The sequence below is a fragment of the Wasmannia auropunctata genome, unplaced genomic scaffold (genome assembly GCF_000956235.1).
Source record: "Wasmannia auropunctata unplaced genomic scaffold, wasmannia.A_1.0 LD335973.1, whole genome shotgun sequence".
Lineage (NCBI taxonomy): Eukaryota > Metazoa > Arthropoda > Insecta > Hymenoptera > Formicidae > Wasmannia > Wasmannia auropunctata.
In genome coordinates this window covers 720,323-734,184 of record NW_012026917.1, presented here as the reverse complement: position 1 = coordinate 734,184, position 13,862 = coordinate 720,323, and the positions used below count along the sequence as shown (strand labels likewise).

At 43.1% G+C, this 13,862-nt stretch overlaps 1 protein-coding gene across 1 annotated transcript; it reads right to left on the bottom strand.

Moving 5' to 3' along the window:
• Positions 1-87: 87 nt before the first annotated feature.
• LOC105454885 (probable cation-transporting ATPase 13A3) lies at positions 88-12,118 on the bottom strand. The gene is made up of 11 exons (XM_011697826.1): positions 8,277-12,118; positions 7,766-7,850; positions 7,431-7,658; positions 7,169-7,293; positions 6,733-6,889; positions 6,404-6,608; positions 5,986-6,324; positions 4,948-5,902; positions 3,659-4,175; positions 3,402-3,583; positions 88-3,278 (listed from the first exon to the last, which is right to left on the bottom strand). Exons 1-11 carry the CDS (start codon positions 8,398-8,400, stop codon positions 1,846-1,848), a joined length of 4,350 nt encoding a protein of 1,449 aa, XP_011696128.1. The 5' UTR covers positions 8,401-12,118; the 3' UTR covers positions 88-1,845.
• Between the last annotated feature and the right edge of the window lie 1,744 nt (positions 12,119-13,862).

Sequence of the window (13,862 nt, the reverse complement as noted above, 5' to 3'; positions counted from 1 at the left end):
TTAATGCACTATAATTCTGTAATAATTATTTAACATTACAATTAGTGTACAACTAGAGATTGTATCATCAAAGCAATGGACATGTTATAAATTCATTTAAATTTTAATGTCATCGATTTTTTTCTTGCTACGCTACAGAAAAAGCAACGATAAAATGAGTGAACAGTGTCTACATTAAAAACATATTTTATTTGACAACCGCTACTTTTCAACACGAACTATAGGGCGTCGCAAGTAAACCAGCGCGATTAAGTATCTATATATCCGTTGCGCATTTTGTAAGTACATATAATTTTTTTTTATCTCTGACGTAGTTATTTAACAGTACGTAATCGGCCCCGAGCGATATCTAGTTAATCGCTATCGGTTCGGCCTACTTTATAACATTGTATAGTTTTTCAAGATAATTCCATTACTTAATGTACACGCCTTAAATACGCACGTATCCGACAGCCACTAAACTTTTCGCAATATCACCTCTCTAAGTTCAAATTTTTCGCCGTGGAATGACTTTCGAGATGAATGTTTATCAGTAGCGGCGACGAATTCAATTTCTATTTATGCAAACAATTGATTTACAATCATCATTCGTAATTTCTTCTCGAATCTTATCGTTCCGTTAAAATGCAACGCGCAATAAATGTATGCGTTGTAAATTACTTATTATGTACAGTTATGCTGTTTGAATAGATACGAGTAAAATTTGAAGAGAGGATGGGATGTAAAAATGCATCAAGAAACAAGTCCAGTGCTCCGGGAATAATGGCCAGGTAGTCAATGTTAAATTTCCGTCCCAGCTAAACGAACTTTGGAGGATTAAGTCGCGAGAGAGTTAGCTTAAAGTATTTCGAATCGCAGTGAAAAAAGACATTATTATTCTCGCGCGATGTTCTCGCCTCGCTCTAAGATCCTGCGGTAAATGTTAAACACATTTACGTCTTTAAAACACAATACACTGCGCTCCGTGTCCAAAGAGGGAACGCTTCCCTGTGCATAATATACAATATATAATTTACAATATCTTGCTTGCGAAGATAAATAACAATAATACTTTTCCGCTCTCGGATACTAACGAGGAAAAGACTAAAAAAAAAAAAGAAAGAGGACTAGGGGGATAAAGGAGGAATGGGTCAAAAGGGACCCTGGCCTGAGTCGGTAAATATAAATAATTCCTAAGTTAGAAAGCGATTTGCGATTGGGATATTAAATAAGGGGATATTATAAATTACGTATCAATAAAATGTAATAAATTATCATATGCATATATGCAACAAATTACATATTAAATACTAACTACTTTCAAGCGAAAGAGGAGCTGCTCTACAAAAAAGAACAATGAGAGAATCCGGGGCTAATTAAATAGCTAGAGATCGCAAATAATGACTAAACAGCTTTAATGCTGTTCCTAACGTCCGATTCTTATACCTGCATTAGCTTAAGTAACGTTATTAATCATCAAATCGTGGATACCGTTTACCAACTAAATGCATTGACTCCGAATTCGTTCGATCGAATATGGAATTCGAGTCGACCGCCATTTACTTTTTTTTATATAAAAACTAATCGTCATCATGATTGATATATCAAATACACATTCTGGCTATCACAAATACCGGATGGAAGGTCGAGAATCGAGATTACAAGTGCATCCGACATTCAAAGCACAAAGTCGCCTTATTGAAGATCCGGACCTTTCGGATTATGCTTTATAACTATCGCAAGTATCCATCTGATACTCTCTAAATGCGTCAATCAGAAATGAAGATTGAACAATATTCCGAGTTAATTAGCTTGATTTCAAGGTACTCAGCTACCTCTCGACCGATTTTCCGAGTGCCACGGACCTCAGGACGGCAGGATGTCTAATTCAAGCACGTTCTGGGAGTTGGACGACACTCGATCGTCGCTCTTATGCACTAGGACATCCTTGAAATCCCTCAACTTCTGCGGCTGAAGGGTGGCGTTGGGATTTCTGGGAAGCGTGGCGATGGGATTAGTATTGTGATTCATGAAGGGCTTCTCGTAACGATTGATGCCGTTCGCCGATTCCGAATTGTGTCGTCGCTTCACCGTCACGACCTCCGCGTCCGATTGCTTCGGCGACAAGTCCTTGTCCTCGAAGCACGGTACGGTCTGCATCGACACCGTGTTTCGGCAGTCGTTGAAAAGCGATCTAGGATTGAGGGTGACCTCGCGAGCGGACCCGAAGTGCTTGAAACCGGCGCATATCGGCGAGCTGTTCATGAAGCTGGTATCGGTAGGCAGGCACGGCTCGGTGATCCGTTTCTCGATCTTGATCTCGGTGACGTTCTGCCGGATCAACAAATTCGGCGCCGCTTCCGGAAGCGGTTCCTGGGAAATCGGCGGCCACTTGAGATCGCGCGCCATGTCTCGTTCGATGGCTAGGAACTTCCGTCGAGATTTATCCACGTCGTGCCAGCGGTAGCGCAACTTGCCGAACACGAGGTACTCCACGAAGAGATACTCGACCAGTAGCGCGACTACGAAGTTTACCACGCCGTAGCCGACCAGGATGAAGCGAAAGCCCACATCGTTGGGTAGCACGAGCTCGAACCAATTGGCCAGCCACTCGAAGGGACATATCGCGAGATAGATGGAGAACAGACTGAGGAACACGAAGGAGGTGAGTAGGCCGTAATTAGTGAAGAGGGACTTTCTGTACGGCGGCCCTTTGGAGAACGCCACTGCCAGGATGATGTACTGCATGGAACTGACGATGAAGACCGTGTAATTCTCCAAGCAGCCCACGTCATCCTTATCCTCGGTAGCGGTCGCGTTGAACGGCACGAACCACGGCATCTGCCGCAGATGCCAGAGACACGTGTACTGGAAGGTCGCAACGATCAGAAGTTGGGTGATCAGACTGAGTATCGGCGACGTGCTGATGAGACTATTGAGCGGCGCCATTTTTACCATCGGACCCTCGTAAGCCTCGGTGCGGCCGAAGAAGAAAGCGAATATGGAGATGATGAAGAGATCGATATACAGAAACTCGATGTCCGTCAAGTTGGACTCGATGCTGTAGAGAAGCATCACCGAGATGAATTGCGTGAGCGAGTATCCGGCCATGTATTTGAAAATGCCGAAGGAGGTCACCAGCGCGGCGCGGCCCTCGCGTATCACCGTCAGGACGCAAGAGATGTTGGTTTCGCGGCTGGTGAAGGGCGAGGCAACGGAAGATTCCGTGTCCGATAAGGATATCCCGGTGTGCGCCGCCTTCAACGCGCCGCAATCGTTAGCGCCGTCTCCCACCATGGCTGCGGAAAAAGAAATTTTATGTCAGAGCATTAAAATCTCTAAGATCGCGAGTTCCCGATTTTTAAAAATTTAATTGTCATTTTATAAAAGGTGCGTCGTTTTTTTTTTACGTTCGCACTTACCAACGTAGTATCCTAAGGACTGCAGTTCCTGAACCAATTGCTGCTTCTGATCAGGCGACATTCTCGCGAAAATGGCACCGCGGGTGACCACCTTGGGTATCAGCTCTGGGTAATACTGCTTTATTAACGCCCACGTTTTGCCCGTCAACGCGAACACGTACTTATTCTTGGAATATTGCACACTGCAATTCAGATCGTAAGATTCATATTATCTATTTTTAATAGATCTCGTGATGCTGAGAAACGCAGATACTCACTCGTCCGAGAGATAATTGATATCGTTCTCCAACTTGGTATTGCCGAAGCCACTCTCGACAGTTTCCAAGCTAACCACGCTGTTCATATCGGATATTTCGCTGATATCCGGCTGACCGCTCGGCGAAGTCGGCGACGGTTGACTGTTGCTCTTTGTGAAGTAGATCTGCGGCTTCAGCTGATTCTGCTGGTTCGTCGAGACGGCGATCACGGGCGTGCCCGGCTTCACGATGTCGCAATCTCTGGCCACCGAGAGTGCGGTTAACATATTGTCGCCCGTGACCATCACCGTTTTGATGAACGCAGTGTTTAGTTCGGCGATCACCGGCGAGGTTTCGGGCTTTAGCCTATTTTCCATAACTATGAGCGCCAAGAATGTCAAATCAGTCTCGGCGGCTTCGCGGTTTATGCGTTGCACCTTGGCGTACGGAAGACGATTCAGAGATTTGTGCGCGAGAGCGATCACTCGATATCCCTCGGACGTGTATTCTTGCAGAATGGCCGAGAAATCTGGAGGAACTACAAACAAAGAAAAACAAGTAGGAATGTCATTTGTATTAATAAAATTAAGAGAATAAAATTAAACATTAAATAAAGTTAAACGATAAGATTACATTATGAATATAATGCAACCGTGAAGTCTTACTGGATTCAACTCTTTGCAGAAAAATAAATAGAAATGTTTGTATCAATAAAATTAAGACAATAAAATTAAGCATTAAATAAAGTTAAACGATAAGATTATATTATGAATATAATGCAACCGTGAAGTCTTACTGGATTCAACTCTTTGCAGAAAAATAAATAAAAATGTCGTTTGTATCAATAAAATTAAGCATTAAATAAAGTTAAACGATAAGGTTACATTGAATACAATGCAACCATGAAGACTTACTGGATTTTGCTTTTTGCAGAAAAATAAGTAGGAATGGCATTTGTATTAATAAAATTAAAACAATAAAATTAAACAAAGTTAAATAAAGTTAAACGATAATAAGATTACACAATATAATGCAACCGTGAAGACTTACTGGATTCTACTCTTTGCAGAAAAATAAATAGAGATGTAACTTGTATCCATAAAATTAAGACAATAAAATTAAACATTAAATAAAGTTAAACGATAAGATTACATTGAATATAATGCAACCGTGAAGACTTATTGGATTTTGCTTTTTGCAGAAAAATAAGTAGGAATGGCATTTGTATTAATAAAATTAAAACAATAAAATTAAATAAAGTTAAACAATAATAAGATTACACTGAATATAGTGCAATCATGAAGACTTACTGGATTCTGCTCTTGAGAGACTGAGAATCATCTCTGGACTACCCTTGCAATAAAGATCATAGTGATTGGCGCCTAATGTCCTGGTGATCACGCTCATTCTCTGCAGACTTGACGTAAAGGGAAACTGTCGAACAATACCCACTTCCAGTCCCTGCTCGGCCAGCTCCGTCGTGGAATCGCTGAACGCAGCGTCGTGGAGATTGTTAAGGGATATACCGTCCACCACATCGGAAGACACGGAGTTTTGTCGACTGACCGTACCACCCAGATCGTTGGGCAGTCTCTTTAAAAGCTTGGAGTTCTTTGCCGGCCTTACGATCGTCGGGAAAAGCATGGAGAATTTGGATGTATCGGACACGTCGGGTTCCTCCAGCGTCCATCTAGTGGATTCGAACATCTTCAGATCGAGCGGATCTCCCATCAGTTGGTTATCGATTATGGTGAGTCCGTGGCACGTAACCATACCGATAAGGGCTTCGGATAATGGCAGACTGGCGATGTCCTTGACAGGCAGCTGAAACTTCCCGTCCGACACGCTCACCACGCCCCACATATCCAAGCCGTCTTCGGTCAACGTTCCAGTCTTATCGAAGCAAATGCAATCGATGGATCCCGACACATTGATCGTTCTCGGACTCGTGCAGTATATTTTCTTCTTTTCCAATCTACGTTGCGCTACAAGACGTCCCACGGTCATGGCGGCCGGCAGCGCCGGCGGTACCACGATGGTGATGAGATCTAACGCTTCCAGAGTAATGTGACTGCCGTGAACGCCTCTCATTAATTTCGTCACGATGGTATAGATAACGCCGATCATGGCTACGCACGCTAACAGTATAACGAACTTGTACGAGTCCTGCTCAAACTTGAAATCCACAGGCGGCGGATACATGATGGATCGCACGAGATCACCCTTGCTGGTATTGAAACCTGTCCTGATGACCACCGCCAGCACCTAATGCAGCACAATCGTTCCCGTTTAGAAACAATTAAAATACAAGAGGAGAAAGTACGAAGTTTACAAGTTGAGAAGTTTACCTTCTCACTGCCGTAGTATCTCGTCTGAATGACTCTGGTACCGCAGAAAAGCGTATGCCTAGCATGTTCTTTGGTATTGTATATCACATCGTTGGAGGAAGGAACTGGTGTCTTCGTGACAGGTACGGACTCTCCGGTCAACATGGACTCGTTGAGGATGCAGTTGCCAGTCAGCAGCACGGCGTCGCACGGCATTATGCATCCGTGAGACGGGATGACCAGAACGTCGCCGGGCACCAAGCGTTCGGCCGGCACTACCGCAGTCTGACCGGTCGTACGATCTCGCATGACCGTGGCGACGTCGGACGAATGCACCGTCGAGCGCAAGTTCTGCTGATTCTAAGAAGAAGAAGAACAAAATTCAATCGGGTCGATTCACGAGATAGTATAGCTAAAAACGAAGGAAGAAGTGACTCACCCGTCGCGTCTGGAAGACAGCCATTATAATACCAGCGCTGGACATTGCGAGAATGACCATGGCGTAATAATAATAGTCGTCCGCGACCCACAGGCAAAAACTAAATAGTTGGAAGACGTAGAACGGGTTAAGCACTTCGAGGCAGAGCAACGTGAATATGCTCTTCACTGGAATCACAATCTCGTTGTTGCCGTAAACATTGCGCCTGTCGACATAAACCGTATCCAATTATTATAATTAATTTAAATTGCTAAATATAATCATAGGTAAGTCATGAAGCAAAGTTCCAGTTGAGAAACGCCGGTTGAGAAATTGATTCGGACTTTTACCTCATGTACTGTTCCTGACAGCTGAGACCTTGCGCTTGATGTAACGTGGACATTAGAACGTCGGTGTCGAGGCCACGCAGCTTCAGGAATTCCGATCTCTCCGGGTCCCAAACGTAGGTCAGTTTCTTGCAGTTGAAAATGGTTATGGATGGCACCTCTGAAAATAAATCTTTTTGATAAAAATTCGGTTCGGAGCTGCGTTGAAAGTCCGATTAGGTATGCGGCGCGCGGTTTATTTGAACCAAAAAATTGTAAAATTTGCACATTAAAATATTATAAGCCAAGACCCGCTTTGACCGAGTTGGCAATTTCCGATCTTAATTGTTTATAACATTTATCGATCTGTTCTGATTCGTAATTATTTTTTTGTTAAAATTATCCTTATATATGAAGCATACTGCAGATAACGCAAAAAACACACTGATGATTCACTTACGTTTGAATTGACCGCCGCAAAGATGCACGGACAACATCGGATGTGTTTCCTTTTCCTCTTTGGTGGTTATTACACTGCCGTCCCATGCTTCGTCCATCAGAGATTCTTCGTGGAAAGATTTGTTACTGGAAAGCAAAATAATAATTATCAATATTAATTTTGTTAATGTTATTGATGTTTACAAGTATGGCTGTTGCTTTTATTCGAAGCTTTAAATCTTCAGTAATATATATCTACAAAATGTATTAAAAAATTTACTAACATAATTTCCTGAGCGGTCAAGTTCCTCAGCTTCTTCACGTGATAGCTTGTGTGCTTTCCTTGAAACTTCTCGATCAACAAAACGGTTTCCGCTTCTTCCAAAGAGCATTTATTGTGCGTGGCCAGGAGCATGAGATGAGGCACCCAATGGAATATCAGCCTCAGGAGACCTCCGGTAATGACAATCAGGAACCAGATAATAACGGTCTGCGCGCGGTTTCGCCTATAACTGTAACAATAATGAGCCGAGATTAAAGCAAATGGCGAAATTCAAGGAGAGAATTCACCTATGATTTACGTGACGCAACGCAAGATGACCTCTATAAATTGACCTACCCGTAAATTTCCATCTGGTCCTCTTCACCGGGATTGATGTAATCCACGCCATTCTTCAAATGTAGAATGCCGTTGGCTCGGGTATCTGAAATGACGCCAATATTATTACAACGAGAGGCCATTCGCATGCCGGTCGTGTCCTGAACGTTCGTTCACCAATCGCGAACCGAGACGCGCTTTCTCCGCGACGTTTCGTAAGATTTCTGTTTTGTTGTTAATGATGCGCGGCGGTAGGCGCGTGCAGAATGCGGCGCATTTCTGACGGCAATGATGCCGCCGGCCAGCCTTTATAACTCCCGATCGCGTCAAATCACGAGGGGAATGAGAGAGAATGGAAATTGTGCGGTTATCGTCGAGGATAATCGCGGTAAAGTAGCGAGGTAGAATGGGACAGCGCGTTTATTTAATGTCGAGCGCGAGTATCAATGACCACGAGACGAAAATTGTCGTATAAATGAAGAATAAATCCTCGTGGATAAATGTAAAGATATTTCTTTCTAGAGCTTCTTACCCTCCAGCAGTTCCGTCTTTTGCTCGCGCTGATGCTCGTTTGCGGTAGCCGCGCTGCGACTACCAAAAACGCTGTAAGCGTTCCTGGTGAAGCTCAGGTTTAGCTTGTTCGGCGTGGGCGGCATGCTCACGACTGACTGAGAAAATGCAGCTCAACCGAAACGTGAGTAAGGACGAAAACTTTGAAATGCACGGACGTCTTCTTTTATTTCTCGCGTTCGATGCGGTATTTGTTTTCCTTCTTACTATCTTTACTATCTCTTCTGCCCTCTTTTTTTACTATCTTTACTATTTCTATTGTCCTTTCTATTGTTCTTCCGAGAATGGTCAAGTTTTCCAATTTTCAAAGAATTTTTTTTCAGTTCAACTTTCTCTTAAACCATTAATTCATTAATCAATTATTTCATTAATCATTATATCAATTAATCTTCTTGACCCGCCTCCTTTGCTACCTGCTGCTCCTCACTACTACGTATTGTAATTTAACACTAGCCTTATTAGTACCTAACGAATTATTGTCCGTATACGGGCGCTTCTCGAGGGCCACCTCGAATCGCTCGATGTGAGACAGAGTTTCGTTATTCGCTATGACTAAAAATTCAGCCGGGACGTTGAAAACACGTTGAAGACGAATGGGAAAGAGGGAGAGGGTGCCGAAGACGATCGGTGAGCTGCGAGGTATGACGAGGCGTGGGTGCCGTTTTTGAAACGATTGCGCTCTTCGGGACGTTAACCCCGTCTGCTACCGACACCGATTGCCCGCCATTTCGGGATCCCTCTTCAAGGTCCTCGCAGCGGATCTTGGCGACGTGTTATCCGGCATCTGGCCGGCATCGAGCTGGCACGGGAGACGCGACAATGACGACGACAACGACGGCGTCCTAATACGGACTCTGAAGGCCGTCTCGCGGTTGTGCCAGTACCATGGACCGATGACGTCGGCTGTCAAGAGAGTGGCAGGAGTACGAGGATGCTGATGAGCGAACAGCGGTAGTTGGTGCTATCGCTTCGGACCTGCCCTCGGCTTCCTGGATTCGTGTCAGTCGCCAGGGTCGGTGAGCTTTCGCCAGCCGATTCGTGGCGTGATCGCTGCTCGTTCACCCTCGCTCATGCCGCGTTTTAGGTACACCAGGTCCGAAGCACCCCTGCCTGCGGATGAGCCGCCTCGTAGCGGCCGCGGTTGCGGCTGCGGTGCTAACGCTAGATCGCGGTAACGGCTCGCCGCTTTACTCGACTGCGTTCCACCTTTAGCCCTCGAGGACGACGATCTGTGATCGCTGCGACCGCACGCGGCCGCTACACCAGCTCCTACCGCCTCTCTTATGTGCTCGTGCCTCCCTTGTGCTGCTCGGTGGCGCGATCGCAAATACATTACGGGTTATCGGAGTATCCGGGGTTGCCGTCGGGATGTTTCGATCGGCAGAAAGATTGTGACAGCTCACGGCTTTTTTCACTCGCGCAATGGGATTTTCCCGTGGAGAAACGCGAGAGTCTTCAGTAGTTCTTTTTTTTTTTCAAACAGATTATCAGACGCACTCGGTGTAAGAACACTTAGCGCGTGAGTAAGTCCTTTTTCAGATCAAACCAATCAATAGAGGAAGAAGTTGCGCGATATCGCGAGAATTAACGCGTTTCAAGATTCCCCGAAATCACGAATCTATTAATAGTTCACCAACTACGTCAACAATGACGTCTCGAGTCTCGACAATAAGAAATACGTATGGCAAACGGAGAGACAGAACGAGAAAAACTTCTCTACACTGAACACCAACAGATTATACACTTTTTGCGAATACGATCGTCCTCGCGGAGGAAATGACGACGACGACGACGATTTTTCCTTTTGCTGCGCGATTTTTTCAGATGATTCGCTTAAACTCTTCACTCTCCTCGGGACTTCTAAGTACAGAGAACACAGTGCGATAGTTTGTGTCTAGCATTTTACTCATAGTGCTGGTATAAGCTGCCGTTGGTGCGAAATAGTACGTCCCGGTCTCGATCGCTCGCAAATTAGGAAACGGAAAAGAAAACGCCACTCTCCTGCGAGAAATCACTTTGCGCGCGGGTGTTTCCTCGACGCGGCGCTCATTCGTGGTGCTGTCGCCACCACACCGGGGTGCTGTGCCACGCAGATGGATCGTTCCACGTCTCAGGCTCCGAATCGCCTCCTTACAACGTAAAACGTCCAGGCACAAGACAATTTGCGAAAACGTGCTCGCACTAAAATGGCGGCGCGGCGCCGTCGTTTCGGAGTTCAGCTCCAAAATCGCTGACTACTCGCCAGGCTGACTGGCTGGTTAGCTAGCTGGCTGCGCAGCAATTCCTTGTGATTGCTAAACGCCCGATGTCGCTCGCTGCGATTGAACGAACGATGAAAACTTCACCAGGAGGAGACCTCTCTCATCGCCGATACACCGGACGACAACACGCGGTTGGAACGGTGGTGACGGAGAGCCGGGGGACTTTTATCTGCTCCGGATTGCGCGACTCAGTCTCTGAGCGTGAACGAATCGAATAAATTGCTTGGCACGGAGACCGACCGAGGAGGAAGACTTGCGCCCTGAGTCGTGGCAAACTCGGCTAACAGGAACGTGTCTAAATGGGGTTCTTTGTGTAGAGTGACGGAGTCTCGGGTCGAACCGGGGTTCAATGCTCTGGCAGGAACAGCTAAATATCTACTGGCTGATGCGGCTTCAGTCCGCGCATGATGAGGAATGCGATCAATCACCAAGGCAAACACTAGATAAGTTTTATCTAGCACTTGCGTGCGCTTCGCATTTTCGTAAAGCCGATTGCGCAGTCAAATTACGAGGTTGAAGGTATGGATTATCAAATTGTTTCATATGCTCAACGCTACGCAGTCTTTAACGTTCCACTGCAATGTTTAGCGTGTAACATAATTGATCGCAGTATTTTAATTAATCAAATTTATTGCATTTTTATCGCTCGGACTCTTTTGATCTTTCAAAATCTTTCACATCTGTCTGGATGCTTTTTATAGAGCATGTTCGACCCCATATCTTTTACGTTCCGAAAACGCTGAATCTGGACTAATATATTTTTCCTGTCATTCATAAATAAATTCTTAAATGATATTGGAGAAACATAATTAAGAATCAGTAAATTAATTTCGTAATAATTGTTCTTAATCGTTCGAATCGTGATCATCGCTTCGTCTGTAAAAGACACTTCGAAAGTCTGGAAACTGGAACATGTATCTTCTTTGACTTCAGGCCTTGTATAGCCGCACCTGGGGTTCCCCTACCCTCAGCTGCTCAACTTATAACGATGACGAACGTCGACATCATCGTCGATGCCGACCATGACTCATTTTTTCGCTAGCGCCGGCGCGACCGAGTTTCCTCGTCACCGTTCCCGTTAATTACGGCCCTGATTTAAGCCATCAGCTTTCCCTTCTGTCATTATTCGGCTTCCGGTTGCAGGTATGCATTTTTTTACATCGCTCCAGGCCCTACTTGAGCGATCAACACCGGCTGTCCTCCTCGATTCGTCTCTTCGTCTTTTACTCCGGTTGCCGCCTGCTGTTTCTGCCTGCCATTTCGCTCCTGTCCCCTCGCTTCCCACGAGGTTCTATCGTTGGAATATCGAACGACCAGACCCTCGTGGTCTATACTTCGTTTTAGCTAACTCGTCACTGTCCTAACACGTGCTCTCAATCTCAAGCATTTAAAAACTCTTTAACTGACCGAGCCGCACATGCCATGAAATTTCGGAGTAACTCCCATTCGAAGCCATTTAATGATGCAAATTTCGTAAAATTTTTCATTGAATACATTTTTTGCTTTTAGATTTCTGTTTAGCAATATAATTATTAATACAATACAATTATTAATCTTATTTATTAATTTCTATCTCTTTCGATAATTAATTAATAATTAATTTCTAATGTTTTTTACTTTTTAAATTTTTATTATTAATTTTTATAACTATTTTTATATCAAGTTTTCAGTTATACGCGTATCAATCTGCTGTTGCAAGTAAAAACTATTATGAAAGTTCTTCACGTGCACCACAAACGTGCTTCCATTTGCAGATAAGGTCACTTTCATTATAGTAAACAGATAAAGTTGCAGGTGAACATTTAAAGTTACGCGTTACGGAATTGTCAAGATAAAATTATCGGTTTGAATTCTACCGCTTATCTACACATGCAATCGTCCTCGTTTGCTAATAAAAAATTCTTTCGCAAAGCTAACCACTACCGCCTTCAAAGTCCTCGATAAACCCGCGATTAATGAACGATCAAATATGCGAGAAGAATAAGTGGGCTTTATCGCAGAGCACAATAACTGCAAACAATAAAGCAAGTGAGAGAGATACATCTTCGCCGAAAGAGGAATTTCTTCGAACGGATAAACTTTTGGATAAAGATAACGATTTGCGCGTCTCTTTAATTGACGCGTTAAACAGAATTAAAGGCTCGTCAACGTCGAAAAACGTCGAGCGAGACATCGTTATAGCAATTGAGCAATATTGCTTTTGTCTAGCGGTCGTGACTTTTAAACGGTGCAGAGGTCGAGGACAATATTGCCAGCTGAATTTATTGTTCGTTTCTCAATTCAATTTGATGTAATTAAATGTAAGCAACTAATTAAAAGCTTGCCATTATAAATGTATGCATATGTAAATTTTGCTAACAATAATGTTACTAATAATCTAGCTTAATTTAATTAAAGAAAATACCACGCGGAGACACTAATCTTGATCGGCGTATTTAAAATTACTTTTAGATTATCGACAAGCTTCTCCAGCCACTTAAAAAGATATATTCTCTGTCTCGTTGTCGCGCTATAATCAACGCTCAAATGTAAAATAGAATCGCTGGTTATGTAATACGACAAGATTAATGTGTGTACGCTTGCTGCACACACGAATCTTGTACGACTAGTTAATTTTACGTTTTTTTTAAATCCACCGGTCAAAAAAGACAGGAAAGGGGAATAGAGTCGAGTATAAAGAAGTGTTTATATAATATGAACAATAATGTCTCATAATTCAACATTATAATTACAGACAGTAGAGAGAAGTATGAAAGAGACAAATAAAAAAGATAATCTAGTATAATAATCTTAATGACATTATAATGACCACCAATCCAATTGTTACATTACTAAAATATGCTTTTGGCGACAAATATTTTTAGAAAATTATCTAATTCTTTAAACGTACTATGTATTATTACATTTTCAATAAACTATTAATTTAAGGTATTTTATGAAGAATTTTATTTGATTAATAGTTATATAGATATATTAAATTTATTACATTTAGATGTGTCTGTACATTTTACTTAACACGATTTTAAACCAGTTTAATCTTTCGTCTCATAAATCACGTATTTTATTTTATGCTTGGGTAAACAGATTGAAAGTCTTACTTTATCGTTGCAGTTTCTTGCAAAAATATGACTCCAATATAGTTTTGTCGTTAAGAGAACTATCATGTTTCCTCTTCAGAGCCTCTTAATTCCTCTTTTTTACAATTATTTTTGAACGACGTTTAATAATTCGAGTACTTATTTTTATTCCATTGTTATTATTAATGTATATATATATATATATATATA